The sequence below is a fragment of the Sapajus apella genome, unplaced genomic scaffold (assembly GCF_009761245.1).
Source record: "Sapajus apella isolate SASKATOON/1434 unplaced genomic scaffold, GSC_monkey_1.0 scaffold100, whole genome shotgun sequence".
Taxonomy (NCBI): domain Eukaryota; kingdom Metazoa; phylum Chordata; class Mammalia; order Primates; family Cebidae; genus Sapajus; species Sapajus apella.
In genome coordinates, this window is record NW_022437040.1 from 3,816,015 (window position 1) to 3,842,723 (window position 26,709).

At 43.5% G+C, this 26,709-nt stretch overlaps 1 protein-coding gene across 2 annotated transcripts in view; it reads right to left on the reverse strand.

Annotated features, from left to right (window-relative positions):
- The window catches only part of ITIH2 (inter-alpha-trypsin inhibitor heavy chain 2), a 40,774-nt gene extending 29,187 nt beyond the window's left edge, over positions 1-11,587 (reverse strand). For both annotated transcript variants that reach the window (XM_032258145.1, XM_032258144.1), the window contains exons 1-5: positions 11,218-11,587; positions 9,837-9,911; positions 7,169-7,201; positions 5,170-5,339; positions 722-826 (exon numbers count right to left, since the gene is read on the reverse strand). In XM_032258145.1, the coding sequence (XP_032114036.1) occupies positions 722-826; positions 5,170-5,339; positions 7,169-7,201; positions 9,837-9,911; positions 11,218-11,301 (467 nt within the window). In that variant the 5' untranslated portion in view covers positions 11,302-11,587. The remainder of the gene's footprint in view (positions 1-721; positions 827-5,169; positions 5,340-7,168; positions 7,202-9,836; positions 9,912-11,217) is intronic.
- Positions 11,588-26,709: the final 15,122 nt, after the last annotated feature.

The following is a 26,709-nucleotide window of genomic DNA, read 5'->3' on the forward strand; positions in this document are numbered from 1 at the left end:
GAGCCGAGATTGTGCCATTGCACTCCAGCCTGGGAAACAAGAGCGAAACTCCATCTCAAAAAAACAAAACTACAAAAATAAAACCCAAAACTAAAACCCTATCACAGCCCAGCGTGGTGGCTTAAGCTTGTAATCCTAGCCCTTTGGGAGGCTGACGTGGGAGGATCGCTTAAAGCCAGCCTAGACTACGAAGAAAGGCCTTATCTCTGCAAAGAGTAAAAAAATTAGCCAGGCATGGTGGTGCACCCCAAGTCACAGCTACTTGGGAGGCTGAGGCATTCCTGCTTGAGGCCAGGAGTTCAAGGTCGTAGTGAGCCAGGATCACAACACTGCCTTCTGGCCTGGGCAAAAATGTAAGACCCTAGCTCAAAGAAAAAAAAAAAGGCAGAACAAATCACTAAGGCAAATTTCAAACTTTCCTTCCTCTCTTCACTCTTTAGAAAAATCAGTGTTTATTTGCAGAACATCCATCTACCTGCAAGCTAAGTGGTGTAAGCACAACAAACGTGCGATCACCCAAAACCCACTGGTTGAAGAGGGACCTTTAGGCAAATAGAAACTGCACTGCCTAATTCTGCCATCTGACCCCACGAGTTTGCCATGGGCTCAGGTGCTGTGCCTTTCTGGAGGCTGGTTTGCTGCTGCAGGAAGGAAACAGGAGAGGAAGCCACCATCACCAAACATGGAGATGCAAGGGAAGACCTGCCCAGCCAGGCCTTACCTCACCAAGCCAGCCGTCTTGCCTTTTGCTCTGGCCTGTGCATAGAGAGCTCGGCCCACAGTTCTCTCCTTAATAGAACTCCTAAATGTCGTGCCATCCACAGTCCTAGAAAATGACAGAAGGCAACCAGTTGGTCAGAATAGTAATCTTTTTTTTTTCTTCTCAAGGCAGAGTGTTGTTCTGTGCCCAGGCTGGAGTGCAGTGGTGCGATCTTGGCTCACTGCAACCTCTGCCTCCTGGGTTCAAGTGATTCTCCTGCCTCAGCCTCCTGAGTAGCTGGGATTACAGGCGCGCACCACCACACCCAGCTAATTTTTTGTATTTTTTAGTAGCGACGGGATTTCACCATGTTGGCCAGGCTGGTCTCTAACTGCTGACCTGGTGATCCACCAGCCTTGGCCTCCCAAAGTGTTGGGATTACAGGTGTGAACCACCACACCAGGCCCAGAATAGTGATTATCAAAACAAACAAGAGCAAACAAACGACCCAACAACGCTGATTTAACGAATGAGGACAATGATCATTTCATGTCTATAAGAAATAAGAAGGGAGGCATTTGACTCATCCATAGACAGGACTTCCTTTACTGGACAGCGTGGCTTGAGAGTGGTTAGGTAGGCTTCCATCCTAAAACCTTTCCCTCGTGTACCATTGTTTGTCTTTAGATTTTTTCCTCATTTTTGAATTTTACCTTTTAGAGTAAGCATGGTTCTCTTTGGATATTCCCTTCGAATGACAAATGTGACTAGGAGAGGTGACTGATAAATTCCGAATTATCTCATTTCTTTTGGTTCATCAGGTCACTCTATGAGTTAAGAATTTGGCACAGCTGGCCGAGCGCAGTGGCTCACGCCTGTAATCCCAGCACTTTGGGAGGCTGAGGTGGGCAGATCATGAGGTCAGGAGTTCGAGATCAGCCTGGCCAATATGGTGAAATCCTGTTTCTGCTAAAAATACAAAAAAAAAAAAAAATTTTCTAGGCATGGTGGTGTATACCTGTAGTCCCAGCTACTCAGGAGGCTGAGGCAGAAGAATCGCTTGAACCCAGGAGGCAGAGGTTGCAGTGAGCTAAGATCATGCCACTGCACTCCAGCCTGGGGAAAGAGTGAGACTCCATTTCAAAGGAAAAATAAAAAAAGAAAAGAAAAAGAAAAAGAATTTGGCATAATAGCTGTGGGGTACGCAAAGGTCTGAATGTTCACGTTCCCCCAAATGTGCATGTTGAGCCTTACTTCCTAGTGCAATGGCATTAGGAGGTGGTCATGAGGGCCCTCCCCTCAGGAATAGCAGCTAGTGCTCTCACAAAAGACTTCAAAGAGTTCTCTCGTCTCTTTCCATCCTGACTGAACCAGGAAACGGGCCCTCACCAGACATGAAATCTTCCGGCACCTTGATCTTGGACTTCCCAGCCTTCAGAACTGTGAGAAATCAATTTCTGCTGTTTATAAGATGCCCATTTTATAGTACTAAGCCCTAGCAGCCAGAGCTGATGAAGATAGAATATTATGCTCCTCTGCAAGGGTGGAAAAGAATAAAGAAAAATGGGGGCAGGTGCCGGTGGGTCCCCTGCCATGCTGGTGTTTATCCAGAAACCACCTCCCTTGGGGACCTGTCTTCTCTGTGTGTCTCATCTCTCTCCACCTTACTTTTAGCTGGCTAGCACCTAAGCCTTACCAAGTAATGGTTGGTCAGAGTGGTAGAATCTGAAATTTTGGAAGTAAATGGGAACTTCTCGTACTTAAATGGGCAGTGTCTTTCCCAAAGAGCAATTTGGAAATGTGTGAAGTTTGGGTTGTTGAGATGACCCGGAAGCGCTGCTGGCATTTGTGGGAGGGCACCAAGAATGTTAGTCATCCCGGAATGTGAGGGATCGCTCCGCTGAAGAATTTTCCTGCCCCAAATGCCAACAGCACATGTGCTGAGGCGCACTTCTAGGTTTGCCCCTTTGGATGATAGACATCGGACCCCAGGAGACAGGTGACTCTTGCTCAAGGTCACACTGCTGGTCAAGGCCATCATGCTTCTATCAGATCATAACTAAGCCTCAAAGGCCAAGGAGTCTTTAGGACAAAGGAAATCCCCTCCCATGGAATATTTGGAATCTTGATAAAAAGGTAGAAGGGATATTTTGGCTGGTACATCAGTCTACACAGCTCATTTAAAATTCTTCTCTGGTCTTAAAAGTTCAGCCCAAAACAGAGGGAGATCAAACTAAATGCATGTTTTACGATTCTGTCCTTTGTATGTCAAATCTTCTATGTACTGAGATAGTGAATAAAGAAAAGAATGAAGGATGGAATACTATGCAGCCATAAAAAGGAATGAGCTCATGTTCTTTGCAGGGACATGTTTGGAGCTGAAAGCCATCATCCTCAGCAAACTAACACAGGAACAGAAAACCAAATGCCACATGTTCTCACTCATAAGTGGGAGCTAAACAATTAGAACACATGGACACAGGAAGGGGAACATCATACACTGGGGCCTGTCACGGGTGCAGGACAAGAGAAGGGAGAGCATTAGGACAAACAGCTGACATGTGCAGGGCTTAAACCTAGATATGGGCTGATAGGTGTAGCAAACCAACATGGTACATGTGTACCTATGTAACAAACCTACACTTCCTACACTTGTATCCTGGAACTTAAAGTAAAAAAGAAAAAAAAAAAAAAAAAAAAGAAGGAAAACAGAAAGAAGAGATCCTTAGAGTAAGTTCTGATGATGTGGTTTAAAAATAGAAATTTATTAAAATAATTTTCAATGTTATTTCTAGACACAGGGTCTTCTAATACCACTACAGAAAAGCCTGTCCTCCTCCCTTTGTTGTTTAGAAAAGGCAGACAAAAGAAGTGATACATTTTAAAGCCAATTCAAAGGATAACAATCAAAGTGACATTGTGCCTTTTTCTGGCTACTTGGTTTTGTTTAGAAAATAGAGTTCACATGACTGCCACTTTCAACGGCCAGAGTGCATGGTGGCTGAACCCTTTACTCTTCATCCAGAACGATCATTGATTACCTTGGCGCATGAAAGACAAAAGTGGATGAGGCCCAGCACGGTGGTTCATGCCTGTACTCCCAGCACCTTGGGAGGCCGAGGCAGGTGGATCACCTGAGGTCGGGAGATTGAGACCAGCCTGACCAACATGGAGAAACCCCATCTTAACTAAAAATACAAAATTAGCCAGGTGTGATGGCGCACGCCTGTGCTCCCAGCTACTTGGGAGGCTGAGGTAGGAGAATCGCTTGAACCCAGGAGGTGGAGGTTGCTGTGAGCCGAGACCGCACCACTGCACTCCAGCCTGGGCAACAAGAGTGAGTGAAACGCCATCTCAAAAAAAAAAAAAGAAAAAAAAAAGTGGATGAGAAGTAACTCAACCTAACGTCTTCATAAAAAATAATAGCTAGGCTTTTTGCACGATTCTGTGCTGTGTTCTTGGCAACTTGAGAGGGACGCTGACCACCTGGTGTATACTCTGGGATGGCCACCTTGATATTTGGACATAGAAATCATTTCAGTCACTTGGAGGAGCACAGAATATTTACCTTTGACACACAAAACCTCCAAGTAGATAACTGGCATTAACTGTTTGGAAAGTATTGGCATTGTTTAACATTTTTTATTATGAAAAATTTCACACACACAGAAAATAGAGAGACTAATATGTGATGTCCATGAAGCCATCACTGACCTACACCATTGTGAGGACTCGGCCGATCTTAATCGGTCTATACCCTCATGCTTTTCACCTCAGTTGTTAAGAAGCTGAGCTCAGGGCACATCATTTCATCTGTGAGCACTTCAATGTGTACCTTGTAGAGAGCTTTTTAAAAATTCTATGTGATTCTCACTAGAGTCATTGGGTAGAAAGTGGAAAATGTTTAAATTAAGTGCAAGAAATGACTCTAACAGGCTGTCAACCATTGAGTTGATTGCCTTGGGAAACAGTGAGTTTAATCATTAAGCAAATCATCACACATGTGTCAGGGGTGTTATAGAGGCGGTCAAGCACTGGATAAGTGATTGGATTTAATCTGTGCTTCTCAACTTTTTTTTTTCCCATAGAGAAACATATGGCAGATGACACTGACTGCTGTACACATGCTTTTATGTGGTTTCCTATAAGCCAGAGCAACCCAGTATATTTTTCTCCTCCCAAGAAAGTATATTAAAATACAAGTAAGTGAGGTTGTTACCATAGAGATAGCCTTGTTTGCTTTTACTTATTAGAAATAAAAAGCAAATAATTCACAAAGTCTAATGCTTTGAATAGGATCAAATTATTGGGACCAACCTCACAATGACCCCTGACATCCCGATGGTCCACAGCTCTGGAGGTGAGAGCCATTGGGACAGTGGACCATGAAGGTCCATTCTAACTATGAGGGGTTTCGATTCTGTGAGTAGAGAACACACAATTTCTGGCTCTACACAGAAGTTACTCACATGGAGAAGTTGGAAATGAAGGCTCCTTTGGGAATCTGAACATCAAACACTACATTCTGAGGCTGCGGGGAGTTGTTCACCAGTTTGCTCTGGATCATGGTGGTGGCCATCCGAGAAGTAATGGTAGACTGGACTTTATAGGTATAAAGAGTTACTTGATCAACCTCTTCCTGAAATTGGCAAGAAAGGATAACTGTACTAATCGAAAATCACACAGAACTTCGTCAGGTGTAGTGCATTTGATGTTAGCAGCACTGCATTTTACTTGTTTTACTAGCAGAACAATTCCAGGGCATTGGTAAGGACAGAACTCAGGTATGATTAAGCATTCCCCTAACTTCTTGGAACACCCAACGAGCAGAACTCTGCCTTCGTTTCAAAATACGTTGAGTTAAAAGGCATTTTCAGCCCCAGGAATCTATAAATAATGATTTTTCAAAAATCATTAGAATACAAGTAGAAAAATTTGGCTGTAGAAAGCCAGATGGGATTGAGGAAGTCCAGGAAATAGCTCCAAACGCAGGACCACCAGCTGGGGAAAGGATACTGGACTGCGAGGTTGAAAGAGGACCCTGGTTGCATCTTCAGTAAGGGGCAGACACAGGTGTTGTGGGGTAGAAACCCACATGTGACCTTCAGCAACCCTCCCTACAACTCCCTACCTTAATAGAGAAGGCAGTCTTGCCTATTAATTTGTAATAGACAAATTAAGATTGTATGTCTATTATAATTTTACCTGCAGTCCTTTTCTTTTCCCCCAAGTCAAACTAAGCTAGGAGAACACTGATGGGTGTAAGCGAAGGACATTGATCTTGGAGAGGGCATTCCGATGCAGGTATCAGTCCAACACTCTGGACCTCCTTGCCCGATCGCTACTGATTTAAAGGCAGCTCCAGTGTGAAGAATCTCATATATAAGTATGCTGCTCAAAGGCAAAGTCCTAGAAACCCACCTCTGAGGAGGTGCCTGAGAGCAGCAAGCTCCTTCAGGTCTTTGACAACTATGGGACCCATTAGATTTTGCTTTTTTCTCCAAAAGAATTTACTGGTCTCAACACCAGGTCTCATTCCCCACACTTTGCAGTCCAACATTAAGCCTTCCTACTCATTAACCATGCAGCTCACGTCAAGCTAAAGTAAAATCCAGGCTAATCTACGTGTCCTTCCTCCCCCTGAAGTGCGCACCTGTGGAGGTTTTCACCAGTTCAGGGCAGGAAGCACAACATAAACCACTTCCTCAGGCTGGCTGTTTTCTTGCCGCAGGAAGGTCTACTCTGAACATCTCAGGGAACTGGGCCATTTTGTGTTTAAGATTTCCTTCCCATGGGCACTCTTTTATTCTCCAAACCTGTCAGGTGTCATACTTTAAATAAAAATGGTGCCAGACTTGGTGGCTCACACCTGTGATCCCAACACTTTGGGAGGCTGAAACAGATCACCCGAGGTCAGGAGTTCAAGACCAGCCTGGCCAACAAGGTGAAACCCTGTCTCTACTAAAAATACAGAAATTAGCTGGGTGTGGTGGCACATGCCTGTAATCCCAGCTACTCAGGAAGCTGAGGCAGGAGAATTGCTTGAACCTGGATGTGGAGATTGCAGTGAGCTGAGATTGCGCCATTGCACTTCAGCCTGAGTGACAAGAGCAAAACTCTTGTCTCAAATAAATAAATAAATAAATAAAAATAAATACATAAATCAAAATGGTTAAGTTGGAATAAATACATAAATTTATATAATGGGATGGAGCCCATGCTATATGGCAAAACTCAAGAAGACAAAGAGAAGGGACCCTTCATTTCTTGGTGGCCTCTCTCCTGTCTGAAAAGACTGCACTCTTCAAAGCCGAATTTTAGAAACGCTGCCAAACAGTTGGGCAAGGCAGTATTTCGAAAGTCAGGTAAATACTCCGTGACAAAGATAAAAGAGACACCCAGATTGATTTCCCAGCAATGGTTAACAGGAAAATCATTCAGTCTGTGACATCATCAAAGTCAACTTACCATGGTTTCTCCCGATTCTCCCGGAAGGCTTCTCTGTGAAAGGAAGTTAGAAAATCATTCTCCAACTGTATGTCACTTACTACCTTGACGGCCAAAACCATTTCCTCAGTCAAAATTATTTTTTTTAATTTTTCTTCAATACTGAGCCGTTATTCATTCACTGGAGCTGAGACATAAATACTGAACATTCTTGAAAACTATTTTCCACTGGTGAGTTTCTCAAGTTTTGGTTGCCTGCATGTCATTCTTGGATATAATGCTAGAACAAATAACTTTTAAATAAAAATAGCCAACCAAATGCACCCTGGGTAGCGTATATCCCCTTGATGCTATTTGCTCCATTTTTTATTCAGTTGAATGGAGACTTGGAAACTCCATTCTGCCATGAGGCTGTGGGCACGCTGTTCCCACCGTCTACCCTGCTCCCGCTAGGTTCCTCAACCCTCATATAGGGAATTCCAACTCACCCCTCTGATCTCAGCTCCAGCAGAGTTCCTCCAGTGAAAATCTCTCACACCCCAAGACTAGGTCCGTCTCCTTTACTAAGTGTTTTCGCAGGAGCATATTCCTTCCTGCAGAGCTTGCTTCATAAAGATTCATTCTATTTGAGGGATTATTTAACTAACGTCTGCCTATTCCTTTAAGCGACATAAAAGCAGGGATTTTCATGTATTTCCTCTACAGTGTAACCGCAGAGCCAAGCACAGTGACTGGCACCTAGAAAATTCTGTGCTCTTAACCACGATGCCAGGAGATTATCCACACACTTGACTGTCCTGCGGACATAGACAAAGGCAGTCCCCTTGCCTTTGAAAGTAAGTGGCTTAAGAGTGGTGGGTGAACATGTAATGTCTGGTGAGCTGCTAACAATAGGTCCAAGAGGGCTGGGTGCAGTGGCTCACGCCTGCAATCCCAGCACTTTGGGAGGCTGAGGTGGGTGGATCACCTGAGGTCAGGAATTCGGGACCAGTCTGACCAACATGAAGAAACTCCATCTTTCCCTAAAATACAAAATTAGCTGGGTGTGGTGGTGAATGCCTGTCATCCCAACTACTCGGGGGGCTGAGGCAGGAAAATTGCTTGAACCCGGGAGGCAGAGGTTGTGGTGAGCCGAGATCATGCCATTGCACGCCAGCCTGGGCAACAAGAGCAAAACTCCACCTCAAAAAAAAAAAAAAAGTCCAAGAAACTGGGTGTTGGATATAAGCTCAGCTTGCCTGATTTGGGGCCATCTGAGGTTCTAGCGGGTGCTGTGTGACGTGGTGAGGTCAGTGGTTGACCTCTTCTTGTAGACTTCTTGAATGCAATCCTCAATGATGAATTTTTCTGTCTTGTGGCTAAATAAGTTGTGACATGAAGCCTTGCTTATTGGGTTTTAATATTATTGGTCTACAAAAAAAACCTCTGGATTTTCAGAAAGTCAAAAGTTCATACCCATACAAAATAAGTCATTGATCAGCTTAGTGTTTGCTGCCTCTGTAAATACCTCCTTTCTCAGCATGTGGGCCTCACGGGTAAGAAGCCAAGCCCTTCCTGGTGTTCTGGAAAACTCACCCCATTAATTAGAAGGTTTTGTCTATACTGCTGCTGGTGGCCTCCAGGATTGCAACTTCCAACGTGGCCAGTTCTCCTTCTCAGGTGTTCTCAGTAACCAGAGGAAGGAGAATGTGAGGCTGCAGGGGGAAGTGTCTGTCATCGCCAAAATAAGAAGGCCTTCCTAACAGGAAATCCTTCCTCATAAGGCAGGAAATCGTGTCAGAATCTTAAATTTTGAAGAAAACAGCCGTGTATTTTTTTTTTAAATGGACTGGGAACAGGGTTTCTCTCTGTTGCCCAGGCTGTGCGATCGTACCTCACTGCAGCCTTTAACTCCGGGCTCCCGTGATCAACCATCTCAGCTTCTCAAGCAGCTAGGACTACAGGTGCCTGCCATTACACCCAGCTAATACATATATTAACTGGGAGGCGGAGATAGGGCCTCGCTAGGTTACCCAGGCTGGTCTGGAACTCCTGGCCTCAAGCGATCCTCCCTCTGAAAGTGCTGCAATCATAAGCAGGAGTCACTGTGCCTCTTCACGTACTCTTTAAGGTACTAAGTTGACCATTACGGTGTGAGGATGCTGAGCAGCTGTGTGAATTTCTCTGTTTATTTCACCTGGGTGATCTTTCCACCAAGGTATAAGACCAATGGACTCTTCTCTGCTAAAAAAAAAAACAAGCTCTTAAGAAAACCCAGCTGAGAGCGGTGGCTCACGCCTATAATCCCAGCACGTTGGGAGGCCGAGGCGGGTGGATCACGAGGTCAACAGGTTGAGACCATCCTGGTCAACATGGTGAAATCCCGTCTCTACTAAAAATACAAAAATTAGCTGGGCATGGTGGCACACGCCTGTAGTCCCAGCTACTCTGGAGGCTGAGGCAGGAGAATTGCCTGAACCCAGGAGACGGAGGCTGCGGTGAGCTGAGGTCGCGCCACTGCACTCCAGCCTGGGTAACAAGAGCGAAACTCCATCTCAAAAAAAAAAAAAAAAAAAAAAAAAAGAAAGAAAGAAAAAAAGAAAGAAAGAAAGAAAGAAAATCTAGCAGAAGGCATCTTAACACTTACCTTACTTCTTCCGCCATAATCTCATTCATTTATTTTCCCTATTGGAAGTAAAGCTTACCGTACCTGATACCTCTGGCTCTCTTCCACAAATTGAAATTTGCCTGGGGCCAGTTCCACTAGATCTTCATATTCTACAAACTTAAAAAAATGGGATTTTTATTTTTTGTGAATAGATAGTTAAAAAAGTATCTTGAGCTAAAGAGATAGCTGGTGGTATTCATCATTTTATATTCTTTTTTCTACTTCTTGACAATCACAATTTAGCATAAAATGATTTCTTCAATATATTTCTATTTGCTGGCTATGTCTCAGAGGTGTCCAAATGGAAGGTAACGCCTTCACATTTGTTGGATGTGAAAATTCAGTTTTGAGTTTGCCCACAGGTGGTAAGACAGGGATCAGAACAACCCAGTGATTAGGTGGGTATCTGGGGAAGTATCTGGGTAGACCATGGAGGCATTTGCAGTGTCTGACTGGACAGACATAAACCATACATCTCCCGAAGTTAAAAAAGTAGGTATTTTATAAAAGGAATGCCAGTTAGAAATGACTGAAAAAGCACAAACACATTTGGATGTCTTGGCTTCAATTTGAGATTTCCAACACACTCTGGTGGCTTTTAAGTGTTGGAAAATATGCTAGTTTCAGGGCAAACAGAGTGATATTTTCCCTTTGTAAGTATGCTATCATATTCTCCGGCATTTTTGTAGGTGATCCACTCTGCAAGTATGATAAGCCTTTACATTTGCCGGGATATTCCTATAACACACTTTGCTTTTCTGGCATAAAAATAGCTCCTGTATGATTTTCAGAAACAGCCTTTCAGCCCAAGACTTTCCTTATGTTGAAGATGGCTAGGGGACAACTGTAGAGACCTACACTCCATGGGAATTATTCTTGTACTTTTCCATCCTGCTTGCCATCTTCCCCTTTAACAGGAATACTTAAAGTGCCCTTATTACAAATGTCAGTGTTCACTTAGGTATGAAAAACAATGTGCTTTGATAATGACTTTTCTTACACCCCTAGCAAAAGAGTGATAATATTTCTTCATCATTATAACAGCTAATAATTACTAAGCACTTACTCGTCCAGGTACTCAGCTAGATAGTTTACACTGTGTTATTTAATTCTCAAAGCAAACTTTGGGTTAGGTCTATTCTTACCCCCATTTTTTAGATGAGGAGTGAGTAGCTGTGCTCCATAAATGCTACACTCTGATGCCTGCCCATTGACCTTGACTTAATTCTCATGCAAAACCTGTTAATGCTTTAAAAGGTAAATACACATTCCAGTAATTATAACAGTAACCACTTGCACTCAGATGAATTTTATCGTAAGTTTCCATTACACACAGAATAAGGCTATTGAATGGCAATTGCAGTTGCCTATTTACTGAGCGTATGTACAGGACAGCAGCAAGGAGCGATCTGGAAGTACTTACTTCGGAAAGTCCATTTATGGGGATTTCGAAGCCTGGTACTTCAGAAAGAAAGAAGCAGATGAAAAAGCACGTGAGTCCTTTCATTTTGCTGGACAGTTTTGCCAGGCTCCCCAAAGCAGATGGTCTGGGGAGGATATCACTTCTTCCTACTGAACCAAATTCAAAGGAACAGCAGAGGAGTACAGTTCGCTTTAAGAAAGAAGGAAAAAAGAGGAAAAAAAGCTCTCTAACTTTGTTCAAAATTGGGACAAATATTTGTTCTGGAGCTCAAACTCGAGCTGTGTAGGTGGATCGAACACCCAGAGGTTATTCAAACAGTAAAGTCAGAAGCAGTTGCTCAGTGTGAGGACAAGTCAGGGGCAGACGGATGTGCTTTTTTTTTGGTTTTGCTGATTTCTATTCATCTTAAAATCAGAGAGACCTAAAGATAATTGTCATCCTTTCTAAAGGTCCAAGCGTGGAACTCTTCCAAGAAACAAAATCCTTTGATCTAAATTGAAGCAGAAAAAATTTGGAAAAAGTGGGAGAAGACACAGGGCGGTTTTTCTGAGCAAAGAATTCACTGTGCATCTTCCCCCTCTCTCTGACTGATTACCTGTTACCTATAAAGAACCAGGCAAATTGTTGTGCAGGACACCAGGGCAGATCTTCAGTGAGGATGCTTCATGAGTGTCTTTGATTAAGGTAACATTGTTGGTTCTGCTGCCCGCTTCAGCCGGGCTCAGGTCAGTGGGAAATCAGTACTCCCCAGGCTCAGAACTGGAGAAAGCCCAGGCTGGAAACACACTACATTACCCTTCTCATTCATGGTCCAGACATCATAATAATGTCAGCTAAAATTCACTGAGCCCTTCCTGGTGTCTGGCACTTCTATGCATCTGTTTATCTTTAAATTCTTTTTTTTCTTTCTTTTTCCTTTTTATTTATTTTTACAGACAGTGTCTTATTCTGTTGCCTAGGCTGAAGGGCAGTAGTGATGTGCTCATAGCTCACTGCAACCTAGAACTCCTGGGCTGAAGCAATTTTCCTGCCTTAGCCTCCTGAGTAGCTGGGACTACAGGCATGTGCCACCACACACAGCTAATTTTTTTTTTTTTTTGGAGAGACAGGGTGTCACTATGTTGCCCAGCTGGTCTTGAACTTCTGGCCTCAAGTGATCCTCCTGCCTGGCCTCCCATAGTGTTGAGATTACAGGTGTGAGCCACTGCACCTGGCTTTTTTTTTTTTTTTTTTAAATCTATTGAAGAACCATATGAAGTGTGTTAAATCATTACTTGACCTCAAGTGATTCACCTGCCTCGGCCTCACAAAGTGTTGGAATTACAGGCATGAACCACCGCGCTTGGCCTGATCCCAAAGTCTTAAAAACAAAAACAAAAACGAACAAACAGAATCAACAACAGCGTTTGCTCTCTCTCAATGTTCAGAAGCACGACAGAGTAGGCTGTGTATTCAGGCTACTGGGTCTTGAACCGGAGATCTTTCTCCCCTTGCACTCCCCACCCACTGCCAACCCCTCCCATCATGCCTGGGCAGCTGTGACATGGTGAACTGAAAATATTCACTGTTACTTAAATGCCTCTGATTTATAGGATAGAAATCACTACTATAAATGCCACAAGAATATTCACTATCATGTATGTGAAAACCAGTGGCAAATCTATAAGAAAAAAAATCTCACAATATTTCATAATGTTTGAACAAAGAGATAACATTTAGTACTCATTGGGAATTCTGACAAATATCAATAAACAGGGTTAATCACGGAGTGTAAGTCATGGTGGCTTAGCTGACGGTATGCCTCACATTTATAGCATTCAGCTCCAGCCCTATCATTGTGAAAGAGTGTGTTTGTAAAAGTCCAAAGTCAAAGCTGGTTGAATTCACTGGAAAAATAGCTGTTCTGGACCCTGACCTGCTTGTTTGGTGGGTCAGGTTGCGTATAACATGAAGAAGGTCGGTTTTCTACACATATTTGAGCTGTGATGCCTTCCTTCTGATTGTAAAGACATTTTGTTTTAGCTTCTTCAAGGATGGTCTTTTTGAATTTCCAAAGATGACCTTTGATTACCCTGCTACATCTTTTGCCCTCTCTAATTCAGAGGAGTGGTTTTTTTGTTTTTGTTTTTAAATAGAGACAGGGTCTTACTCTGTCACCAAGGCTGGAGTGCAGTGGTGCAGTCATAGCTCACTGCAGCCTTGACCTTCAGGACTCAAGCAATCCTCCCATCTCAGCCTCCCAAGTAGCTGACACTACTGGCACACACCACCACACCCAGCTAATTTGTGTGTGTGTGTGTGTGTGTGTGTGTGTATTTTGTAGAGATGTGATTTCATCATGTTGCCCAGGCTTGTCTTGAACACTTGGACTCAAGCAATCCACCCAGGTTGACCTCCCAAAGTGTTGGGATTGCATGTGAGCCAGTGTGCCTAGCCAGGTATGGGCTTATGTCATTTGGGGCCAGAAGATGAAGACATTTTAGAAGAAAAATATTTGAAACCGAATAGCAGTATCACAAGCCAAAAACGGGAAGTTAGAGAGCAGGGAGTGGACTCTTGCATTGGTTCTTAGGCCATGGAAACTTGGCTTTGCTGTTGAGCATTTCAGTTCTCTCCTCTTCTGTTTTCCTTGCCTCTGAAGTTCAAATTCAAATCCATTGCCAGAGTAGAGAAATTGAGAGTAGAGTAGACATGTGACCAGCCACGATAGGTCAGTTCCAGTCTAGCAGCTTTTGCTGTTCTTCCCAGGGTGTCTGGGTGTTTTCTGATGAGGAAAGAATCCCATCTGGAAGTGGTCTCACCATCACACAAGATCCAGTGGTGGTATTTCAGGTACAGGATGGGAAGAACCTTCACATGAGTAACTGTGGCTCCCTCCAAGGTATAAACAGGGCGAAGGGTGTTTGGATATCTGAGCCACCAGGGATGTGAGAGGTTATCTCGCTGAATCCTCTAGTTGAAAAGATGATGAAAGGCTCAGAGTGGTTAAGTCATGTGGTCACGAGAGTGCAAAAGATGTAACAGAGTAATCAAGTGTTATCTTTGGCAATTAAAACAGACAATCCTTGAAGAAGCTGTAAGAAAACGTCTTTACAACCAGAAAGAAGGCATCAGAGCTCAAACATGTGTAGAAAACTGATTTTCTCCTGGCTATGTGTGCAGCCAGGCTGTGCCTGGAGAAATGGGAAGGGTCAAGATGTAGGGCCCAGATGGGTGGTGGCGATGGGACCTGGACTGAACAGGGTGGTTCGACAGCCTCCCCGACAACCCCTTACCCAGTCTGCCCCTCTGACTAACGAGCTGGCTTCATGACTTTGGGAAAATCTCTGTATGCCTCAATGTTCTCATCTGAAAAATGGGAATAATAAATAATACTCACCTATGAGCATGTATGAAATACCCAGAGCAGTTTCTGGAACAGATTGTGTTAATTCACTGCTAGTTAGTACTAGTAGTGTTAAAACAGGTCAGCACAGTGGCTCACACCTGTAATCCCAACACTTTGGGAGGTCAAGTCAGGAGGATAACTTGAGGCCAGAAGTTTGAGACCTGGGCAACATAGCCAGACCTTGTCTCCATATTTTTTTTTTTTTTTTGGAGACAGAGTCACTCTGTAGCTCAGGCTGGAGTTCAGTGGTGCCATGTCAGCTCACTGCAGCCTCCGCCTCCCAGGTTCAAGCAATTCTCCTGCGTCAGCCTCCCGAGTAGCTGGGATTTCAGGTGCAAGCCGCCATGTCCAACTAATTTTTGTATTTTTAGTAGAGACAGGATTTTGCCATGTTGGTCAGGCTGGTCTTGAACTCCTGACCTCAGGTGATCCGCCCGCCCTGGCTTCCCAAAGTGCTGGGATTACAAGCGTGAGCCACTGCACCCGGCCTGACGTCATTTAAATGAATCGTTTCCCAGACTAATTACACTGCAGGGCATAGAAAGAAATTCTGAATTCAAAGTGCTTATAAATGATGACTATTAGGTTACTTCAATTTTCAAAATGGAAAAAAAATTAGATTTCTGTAAATATAGATTGGCGAGCTTGTAGTAGACTTGATTTAAAAAGTCACATGCAAGTAAAATGTATTACAAAAATAAAAAAAAATCACATGCAGCGATTAAAAGGATGGTTTGAGAACACTTTTGAAAAGGAAGCACTTTGACACGTGTGTATGGGAGGGGTTTAACGACAGGCTCTGTAGCTATGGATGGGAGCAAAGTGGGAAGCTCACTGGGCACTGAGAGTAAGTGTGCGATGGGAGGGTCTGCAGACCAATGAGGCCGGAGGAAGACAGCCTGGGCCCCGAAGTCCAGGAGGTGGGGGCAAAGGGGGCAGAGAGTCTGGAAATAAAGCTTGGCAGAGAGGATGCAGTCAATCCCTCTTATTTTTTTTGTAGAGACAGGGTATCACTATGTTGTCCAGGCTGGTCTCAAACTTCTGGACTTAACAGAACCTCCTGCTCAGCCTTCCCATAGTGCTGGGATTACAGGCATGAGCCACTGCACCCTGCCAAGACGTTCGTAAGGGTCTCAGGAAGCAGCAGGAACCACACCATCTTCAGGCATAACAGATGTTGGGCTTGAATCCAAGCCAGAGACATAGGCCAGTCCTCATCAGATTTTGAGAGGCAGGCTAATTTTCAGCAGACCCAGGAGCTGGTAACACACATGTAACCCATAAACACTTCCCATATGTTGTAGCCGGATTCTTCCCTTGGATTTTAGAGCTTGCAAATGGCAAGGGGCCATTTACTGCCTAAAGAATTGGTGATGATACAGTGCTTGGTTGAACATTAAGTTGAACTAATTTTACTTCTCTTTGCTGTGCTGTTTCTAAACTGGCAGATCCAGATTCGACAAGCACAAATTGACCGTAATGTGTTTATCATGGATGAGGTGGGAAATGAAATTGGAATGAATTTTCATCTGGTTAATTATAGAACCAGTTGTTTGAACAAATCCAACCAGAAAAGCTCTGATGACTATAATGATGTTAACTAGAAGACATTAATTTAGTGGTAAGAAACAGGGCTCTAGAGTTCCCTAAACTGGTTCAAATGAAATATGCTTGAAATAAACACAAGCGATGAAAAAGAAGGTGTGCTGAATATAAATTCTAGAAGTACTACAGTAAAGTCTCCATGCATTTTCCAGTGTAGACCATACCTAAAACATTGCATTCAATTCTGGGTGAAATATTATATAAAAGACTTTACTAAATTAGAGGTAAACCATTGAAGGTGGGTCAGGATAGAGATTCAAAACTGTTGTACAAGAATATGCTATTCATACACATTTCAGGAAAAATGTGTGGCCCTCACTCCGGAGGGCCCGGCTGAGAGAGGCATGGCATGTGGCAGGGAGCAGGGAAACATGGAGGACACGTGGGGAAATGCTTCCACCTGGACATGTGGCATTTCCATTTGTAGCTCACTGGCCACCGCAAGCCACATGGCCATGCTTAATTTCAAGGGTGGGGGATTGCAGTCTTTCCTGTGCCTGGAAGTAGAAGGAAACTGGATCTTGGTATAGAATAACATCAGCCACTGGAGGAAAGTGCTGAGGTTGGGAGTTGAACATGAAAGAAAGTCAATGTGACCGTAAGAATAAGCCCCAGAATTTGCAAGAATCTTGGGAGGGCCCTCAAACTTGGCGGTTCAGAATAGCACATTCAAATAACATTTGCATAGATAGCAAAGGTGAGTGACTTTATCTGAGGAAGGGTCACTATGCATCAAACATTTGTACTTTCTTTTTTTCTCAACTTTTATTTTAAGTTCAGGGGTACATGTGCAGGGGTACACGTTCAGGTTGTGCAGGTTTGTTACATAAGTAAACGCGTGCCATGGTGCTTTGCTGCACAGATCATCCCATTACCTAGGTATTAAGCCCAGCATCTGTTAGCTATTCTTCCTGATGCTCTCCCTCCTCCCACCCCCACCCTACAACAGGCCCCAGTGTGTGGTGTTCTTCTGGCCATGTGTCTATGTGTTCTCATCATTCAGCTCCCACTTATGACTGAGAACATGCAGTATTTGGTTTTCTGTTCCTGCATTAGTTTGCTGAGGATAATGGCCTCCAGTTCCATCCATGTCCTGCAAAGGACATAGTCTTGTTCCTTTTTATGGTTGCATAGTATTCCATGGAATATATGTACCACACGTTCTTTATCCAGCCTATCACTGATGGATATTTAGGTTGATTCCATGTCTTTGCTATTGTGAATAGTGCTGCAATGAACATACACTTGCATGTTTCTTTATAATAGAATTATTTATATTCCTTATACACCAAGTAATGGAACTGCTGGCTCAAATGGTATTTCTGTCTAGGTCTTTGAGAAATCAGCACACTGTCTTCCACAATGGTTGAACTAATTTACACTCCCACCAGCACTGTGAAAGCATTCCTTTTCTCCACAACCTTGACAGCATCTGTTTTGTTTTGTCTTTTTAATAATTGCCATTCTGACTGGTGTGAGATAATCTCACTGTGGTTTCTATTTGCATTTCTCTAATGATCAGCGAAGTCAAACTTTTTTCATGTTTTTTGGCCACACGTATGTCTTCTTTTGAGAAATGTCTTTTCATGTCCTTTGCCCACTTTTTAATGGAGTTGTTTTTGTTTTTTCTTGTAAATTTGTTTAAGTACCTAGTCGTTGCTGAATGTTAGATCTTTATCAGATGGATAGATTGCAAAATTTTTCTCCCATTCTGTAGGCTGTTTACTCTGATGATAATTTCTTTCATTGTGCAGAAGCTCTTTAGTTTCATTAGATCCCACACACTTTTGTGCTTTCCATCACGACCTGCAGCCTCTCCAGAGGCACCAGGAGATGACCCTGCCTCTGCCGGGAGCCCCTTCCTCATATAGTGCAGAAAGTAAGTCTTTGTGGTCAACGGATCAGGATCGTGCTCTTTTCTAGACTCACAGAGGGCGTTTTCTGTAGGAAGCTGCTGTGTGGACTCAGGAACGAGAGGCAGCAACCTGGGGGAGTTTGGGAAAATAACTTTAGAGCAACCGCTTATTGGGGGAAAGACTCCCATTTTATTCAGAGTTTCTGTTGTTACTTTCACGTGTAGTTCTGTTTGTGGCTATTGGATGGTATCCACAGGAGGCTCCCATAGTCCAGCAATTCCCTTGAAATAGTCTTCAAAGGGAGTCTCCGCTAGATGGCGGGAGGTGCTCGCCTAGTTTCCAGCTGATGGACCGAACCTGTGCTGAGGAAGGGACAAGGACCTTGAAGATAAAACAGCGCCTCACGCTGGGGACCGATGAAACGTGCATTTGGCGGATGTGAGGGACTAAGTCACGCTATGATAATAATACAATACGGGGCTTTACTGCACTGGTATTAAATAAATACACACTCAATAGCACTAGAACCAATGATGTGGTTTTTCCTCTCCCAAAGCATAGTCATGTATGAAAACTGTTATAGATTGATTCTGATACAAAATGTACAAACAGAATGAATATATAAGGGTGATTCATTTATAACGTATTATTCAGAAACTGCACTTACGTAAGAGACGATGTAGATACTCATTACAGGAAACTAAGCAGCCAATCAACCAATCAATAGTTACCGAATACTTCTGCATGCAGCGGACGCTGTTAGACTGTACGGCCCATGAGACGGTGTACACTGTGGTTAAGAGTACAGGATTTGAGGCCAGACAGCCTGAATTTGTATTACTTATTAGCTATGACCTTGGGCACGTTGCTGCACCTTTCTGGGCATCAGTTTCCTTATCTGTGAAAGGGGAATAATCATACCTATCTCATACGGTTATTGTAAAGACTCAGTCTTTGTAAAGCATTTCAAATACAGTCTTGAACACAGTAAGTGATATATAAATGTCAGTCATCACTACAATTGTTTGTTATGATATGGCTCTTTATAAAGGAACTCATTCACTGGAGGGTTCAATGGAACAAAACTGTGTCAAGTACCTATTACATGCTAGTCAGGGTATTGATCACTACGGACAGATCAAAGGACTACGAGAATGGCTAAGGGGTGGCTTCTGTCTTATAGGATCTAGGAATTTTTTTCTTTCCCTTTCTTCCCTCCCTCCCTTCCCTCCTTCCTTCCTTCCTTCCTTCCTTCCTTCCTTCCTTCCTTCCTTCCTTCCTTCCTTCCTTCCTTCCTTCCTTTCATTTTATGCCAGCACTGTGCTATTTTGGTTACTGTATCATCAGTAACAGAATTGTATCATTAGCAAAGAGAAATCATTTGACTTCTTTTCCCATTTTGATATCTTTTATTTCTTTCTCTTGCCTTATTGCTCTGGCTAGGACTTCCAGTACTGTGTTGAATAGGAGTGGTCAGAGAGGAATCCTTGTGTCGTTCCAGTTCTCAAGGAGAATGTTTCCAGGTTTTGCCCATTCAGCACGATGTTGGTTGTGGGTTTGTCATAGAAGACTCTCATTATTGAGGTATGTTCCTTTGATGTCTAGATTGTTGAGGACTTTTAATCATGAAGGGATGCTAGATTTTATTGAAAGCTTTTTCTGCATCTATAGAGATAAACATATGGTTTTTGTTTTTAATTCTGTTTGTGTGGTGAATCACATTTATTAATTTCCACATGTTGAACCAACCCTGCATCCCAGGAATACACCATACTTGACCATGGTGTGAATTAATTTTTTGACATGCTGCTGGATTTGGTTCACTAGAATTTTGTGGAGGATTTTTGCATCTATATTCACCAGGGAATCTGCCTGTAGTTTTCTTTTCTTTTTTTCTTTATTATTATTTTTGTTGTTGTTGTATATTTGCCAGATTTTGGTATGAGAATGATGCTGGCTTTATGGAATGAGTTTTGTAATAGTTTCAGTAAAATAGGTACCAGGTCTTTGTAGAATTCTTCTACGTCTGGTAGAGTTAAAACATTAATCCATTAGGTTCAGGGCTCTTTTTTGTTGGTAGATTTTTAAATTATAGATTCAATTTGGGAACTAGATCTTGGTCTGTTCAGGATTTCAATTCCTGATCCACTCTGGGAGGTTGTTTATTTCCAGGAATTTAACAATTTCTTCAAAACTTTCCAGTTTGTGTGCATGGAGATATTCTTAACAGTTTCTTTTCTTTCTTTCTTTCTTTCTTTTTCTTTCTTTCTTTCCTCCTTCCTTCCTTCCTTCTCCTCCTCCTCCTCTTCCTCCTCCTCTTCCTCCTTCTTCTTCTTCTCTCTCTCTCTCTCTTTTAGATACAGGGTCTTGCTCTGTTGCCCAGGCTGGAGTGCAATGGCATGACCTTGGCTCACTGCAGCCTTGATCTCCTGTGTTCAAGCAATACTCTCACCTCAGCCTCCCAAGCAGCTAGGATTACAGGCATGCACTGCCATGCCAAGCTAATTTTTGTAAATATAAATAGGTAGAGATGGGGCCTCATTCTGCTGCCCAGGCTTGTCTTGAACTCCTGGGCTCAAGTGATCCTCCTGTCTCAGTCTCCCAAAGCACTGGAATTACAGGTGTGTGCCAACATGTTCACCTGAATCCTTCGTATTTTTGGAACACAGACACACTGAAAAAGATCGTATCATGTCACAAATTCTGAAACCTGACATTAAACAAATGCATGCATGTACATACAGACACATAGGCTTAAATTCCTAGGGCTTAAATAGTATTTTGGGAAGAAGAAGTAAAACAAAGTCAGCCTACTTTGGGCTACCACTTATTAGCCATATGAACTTGGGCAAGTTCTTAACCTGTCTTTGTCTCTGCTTATCTGTAAAGTCAGGATAATCACAGCCTCTACCTTGTAGGGTTGTTGAGAGGATTAAATGAGTTTACTGTAAGTAAAGCACTTAGAACTATGCCTTGCATATGTAAGCAACATAGAAGGGCTTGCTATCATTAGCATGCAAACTCTCGCTGCCTTTATTCTGCATTGTGGATGTAATTGATGCACACATTTAATTTCAATCAAAGTGCCTGGATACAGCCATATAGACCACTGTTAGGGTTTTTCTACATCTTAGGAATTAACATTGTCAACAAGACATTTAAGATATTTTAGTAGGATTACACATTTGCATCTGGGAATTGCAGGGGCAAATATCTTCACTAAATTAAATACTCTTGAACTGCTTTGAAGAATTCAAAGAACCAACTTCATCTGAAGAATGTTCGTGTCACCGAAACTCATTATTGGCTGCTGCAAACCCCTAATAGACGGGCTATCACTGTGGAGCTCAACCATCAAATCGTCTCAGAAAACACACTATTATTTTACAATTTTCTCTACATCTCCATCCCAGCCTACCTGCAATTGATGCAAATTTTACATTCGGAATTCCTGTGTCAGTTCACTCTATTAGTACTATTGGAGTATGACAGGTTGGTTTTTCTTTTGTTTTTAAAAATAATTATTAAACATTGAGGCAAAATTTATATAACATCAAATTAACCATTTTATTTATTTTCATTTTTTAATTTTTAAAGTAAGATTTTTATTTTTTTGAGACAGGGTCTCACTCTGTCACCCAGGCTGGGGTGCAGTGGCATGATCTCAGTTTACTGCAACCTCTGCCCCCTGGGTTCAAGCAATTCTCCTGCCTCAGCCTCCTGAGTAGCCAGGATTACAGGTGTCCACCACCACATCCCACTAATTTTTGTATTTTTTAGTACAGACAGGGTTTTACCCTGTTGGCCAGGCTGGTCTTGAATTCCTGACCTCAAAGTGATCTGCCTGCCTCAGCCTCCCAAAGTGCTGGGGTTACAGGCATGAGCTACTGCACCAGCAAAAGTATGAATTTTTAATTTGCGATATTCCAGTTTTAAAATATTGGCAGTAATTACATTTTTATTTGATTTCTTGGAACTCTGAAGGCTGACCCTGTTTAGGCAAAATAAATATGTCTTTGGACATTATCTCTCTTTTAATATTTAGGTGGTACAAGTGCAGGTTTTTTACATGTCTATATTGCGTAGTGCAAATTACTCATTTCATTTAATGATTATTTTTTTTAATTTTTTGAGAGATGGAGTCTTACTCTGTCTCCCAGGCTGGAGTGCAGTGGTGTGATCTCAGTAACTTCTGCCTCCTGGGTTCAAGTGATTCTTCTGACAGCTTCCCAAGTAGCTGGGATTACAGGCACCTGCTACCACACCCAGCTAATTTTTTTTTGTTGTTGTTGTTGTAGAGATGGGGTTTCACTATATGTTAGCCTGGCTGATCTTGAACTCCTGACCTCAGGTGATCTGCCTGCCTTGGCCTCCCAAAGTGCTAGGATTACAGGCATGAGCCACTGTGCCCAGGCAAGTTACTCATTTAAAGTGAACGACTCAGTGGCATTTAGTATCTTCACAATGCGGTGCAACCACCACCTCTATTGAGAATGGAGAAATTTAACACAGAATTCAGGAGAAGCCTTGTGGCTCCTGGAGTCCTTGGCTTATACGCTGGCCAGGGTGAGACTGGGAGCCCTCAGTGGGGGTGGGCGGGTCTCTTCTTTTTGGCCTCCTAACTCTGTGAGTCCTCCCTTGTACCAGGTGATATGTTTTGGATCTGTGTCCCCACCCAACTCCCATGTTCGATTGTAATCCTCAGTGTTGGAGGTGGGGCCTGGTGAAAGGATCAGTGCCATTCCCTTGGTACTATCCAGCTCCTGCTCTGGCCATGTGATGCACCTGCTCACATCATTCAGACCAGCTGGGACACAGGAGCAGTCAGGAGGACAGAGGGGTCCCGCTGAAGCTGGCCCGATGGGGGTCACGGTCGGATTTGCCACGAAGGAGCATTCCAAAGGCCGGTTAAGTGAATTCCTATAGCTCATTCAGCTGATGGAAGGTAGAAGGAACTCACCATGGTTTTAAGTTTCCTGGAGCCTCCTTAGAGGCCAGGCAGATGCCAGCATCATGCTTCCCGTATGGGCTGTGAGCCAATTAGATCTCTTTTCTTTATAAATTACCCAGTCTCAGGTATTTCTTTATAGCAGTGTGAGAATGGGCTAATACACCAGACAGGTTCGGTTGAGAAAGAGGAGAGGTGAGGACTGGGAACGAACAGACACAACCTAGCATTGGGGGTGAGATAGTTAATTTTATGTGTCAACTTAACTGGGCCAGAGTGCCCAGATATTTGGTCAAACATTATTCTGTTTCTGTGAGGCTGGTTTTTGGGTGACTTACACTGAGACGGATGGATTTGAGGAAAGCAGGTTTCCCTTCATAATGTGGGTGGGCCTCATCCCATCAGTTGAAGGCCTGAATAGGACAGAGACTGAACTCCCCTGAACAAGAGGAAATTCGCCAGCAGGTGGATGGCCTTTGGACAACACACAAGGCTGCCCAAAATATCAGGCATGGCAGAGAAAGAGCCTCCTCTCCTCTCCCCGCCCACCTCCGCATAGGCTCCCATCTTCCACAAAGACATAGATATGAAAAACTTTACTTTTTAAAAATTTTATTTTCAGATGATTCTAGAGTCATAGGAAGTTGCAAGACTAGTGCATAGAGGTTCCCTCTACCATTTACTCAGTTTCCCCTGGTAAGATCTTGCACAGCTATAGCACAATATCCAAACCAGAGATACTGACATTGTACAATCCACAGACTTACTCGGGCTTCAGCAGTCTCAGGTGCACTCATGTGAGTGTGTGTGTGTGTGTGTGTGTGTGTGTTGTTTAGTTCTATGCAATCTTATCACACTTGTAGGTTTGTATATCCAATGCCACAGTCAAGATACACAACATTTCATCAACTCAGAGATCTTCATGCAAACACCCTTTGATAGCTTCACTAATCTTCCCTCCCTTCCTTCTCCCTGGCAAACACTACTCTTGTCTCTATAATTTTGTCATTCGAGAATGGTATACAAACGGAATCCTGCGGTAGGTAACCTTCTGGGATTGGTTATTTCACTCAGTATGGTAACCTTGAGATGCATTCAAGTTGCTGCACGCATCGATGGTTTGTTCTTTTTTAATGCTGTGTAGTAGTCCACGGGTTCAATGTGCTACAGCTTGTTTAAGCATTTACCCACTGAAGAACATTTCAGTTGTTTCAAATTTGGGGCTATTACAAATAAAGCTCCTCTACATACTTATGAACAGGAGAGGTGCATTGGCTCACACCTGTAATCCAGTACTTTGGGAGGCCAAGGGAGGAGGATTGCTTGAGTCCAGGAGTTTGAGATCAGCCTGGGCAACAGAGGGAGACCTAATCACTACAAATAACAAAAATGTTAGCCAGGCATGGTGACATGTTCATGTGGTCCCAGCTACTTGGGAGGCTGGGGTGGGAGGATTACTTGAACCTTGGAGGTCAAGGCTGCAGTGAGCTGTGATTGCACCACTGCACTCCAGCCTGGGCAACAGAGCAAGACCCTGTTTCAGAGAGAGAAAAAATTAAATACAAGTTTTTATGTTGACCTGTTTTTATTTCTCTGGAATAAATGCCTAGAACTGGGATACCTGGATCCTATAGTAAGCATATGTTTAATTTTTAGGATTTTTTTCTTAAAGAAGCTACCAAATGATTTTCCAAAACGGCTGTGCCATTTTACGTTTCCACCCTCAATTCTGAGAGATTCAGTTTTTTGTAGCCTTGCCAGCTTTTGCTACTGTCACTGCTTCTTGTTTTACTGGTTCTAACAGGTGTGTAGTGATGTTTTCATTGTGGTTTGAATTTGCATTTCCCTAACAGCGAAGAAGGTTCACCATCTTTCCATGTCTTTGCCATCTGCCTATCCCCTCTGGTGAAATTTCTGTTACTGTCTGTTGCCTATTTACTAATCAGACTGTTTATTTACAGTTGAATTTAGAGAGTCTTTGTAGTTTTTAGATAGGTGTCTTTTGTTGGATACATGGTTGCGAATATTTTCTTCCAGTTTGTGGCTTATGTTTTCATCCTCTTGGCAGGGACTTTTATAAGCAAAAGTTTTAGATTTTGGTGAAGTCCGATTCACTGATTGTTTTCTTCTGTGGATTTTGCTTTTGGCATCATGCCTGTGGACTCTATGACAAGCCCTCACTCCTGATGGAGAAGGAAGGAGCCCAGGTTCCCCTAGGTGACCAAGGAGGTGGAATGGGGTACAGAAAAGCAGCAATCCTGGAGAGGTCTTGCAGGTGGACAGGGAAAATCCTTATAACTGGTGGCCAGATGGGCACTTGAGTCGCTGTGTGGAGTCCAGCACAGAGGCAGGCATGGTTCTAACCCAGACGTGATGGCGCACAGACCAGCGTGAACAGATTGTATTGGTCAGCTCAGCCTTCTATAACAAAACACCACAGGCCCATGGCTTAAACAATAGACATTTCTGCCTCACAGTTTTGGAGGCTGGAAGTCGAAGATCAAGGCCCCAGCTAATTTTGCTCCTCGTGAGGGCTCTCTTCCAGGCTGGCAGTCAGCAGCCTTCTCTCAGTGGTAGGGGAATGGGGGAGGGAAAAAAGAGAGACAGAGAGAGTGAGAATGACAGACAGAGAGTGTGTGGACAAGAGAAAGAGAGAGTGAGTGAGAAGGAGAGAGAGAGAAAGAGAGAGAGAGCGAGCGCACGAGCTCTTTGGTCCTCTCTTCCTCTTCGTATTAGGATGCTTGTCCTATCACGAGGTCTCTGTCCCCCTGACCTCATCTAAACCTAGTCACCTCCCCAAAGCCCCACCTCCTAACACCATCACAGTGGGGGTTAGAGCTTCAACAAAGGAATTTGAGGAGGACACAAATATTCAGCCCATAACACAGGTGATGACAAGACCAGTGACTCCTCCCTCACCCCCACCCTATTCCCTGATGACTTCATGAAACTTAGAGCCAACCCAATGGACAGGTGGGAAGGTGAGGAACCCTGAATTGACTAAAAAAGCAACACTTTGATATTTGAGAAAACTCAGAGTGATGGTTTATCACGCATTGGCAACAGTAAATTTTGTTCTGGTCAAGGGAATGCGAACTCTGCATGCAGATAACTCTGAGATTACGGGAAAGATTATATCTTTTGTTCAAGTCTGTTCCTGGGAGATGCAAACCTGCCACATGTATTTCACTAGAAGAGGCTTTCCTCCCCGCCCGCCGGGCAACCTGCCCATCAGCACCACCTAAAGAACCCGACGATGCCTCGTTGTCAGGGCTTGGTATCTCTCAGCATCAGCCACAGAACCAGCACTGCCTGACTTTAGCCAAAACCCTTCCAAAGACATGCCTGCGGCCTTTGGCAAAAACTCTCTGGAGATGCCCCAGCATCTGGCTGACACACCTGGCAACTCTGCAGGGAGAAAACACACCCTGGGGATTAGCTTCATGTTTTTCTGGCTTCTCTGTCTTCATACCTTAGAGTCAAAGAAAGCACGAGGGTGGGGCCTAGCGTGGGAGGCAGGTGGGGCAGAAGCTCTGGCTCAGTCCACAGTGTTAGCACATCCTCTGTCCTGTCCCTGGTCTGCTGTGGTCCCAGGTTAAAGCCCAGAAAACTAGGATGCAACTTGCTGCTCTCAGCATCTTTCCCAAAGAAATAAAAATGATTCTCGAGTTTGGGCTAAGATTTTTTTTTCTTCA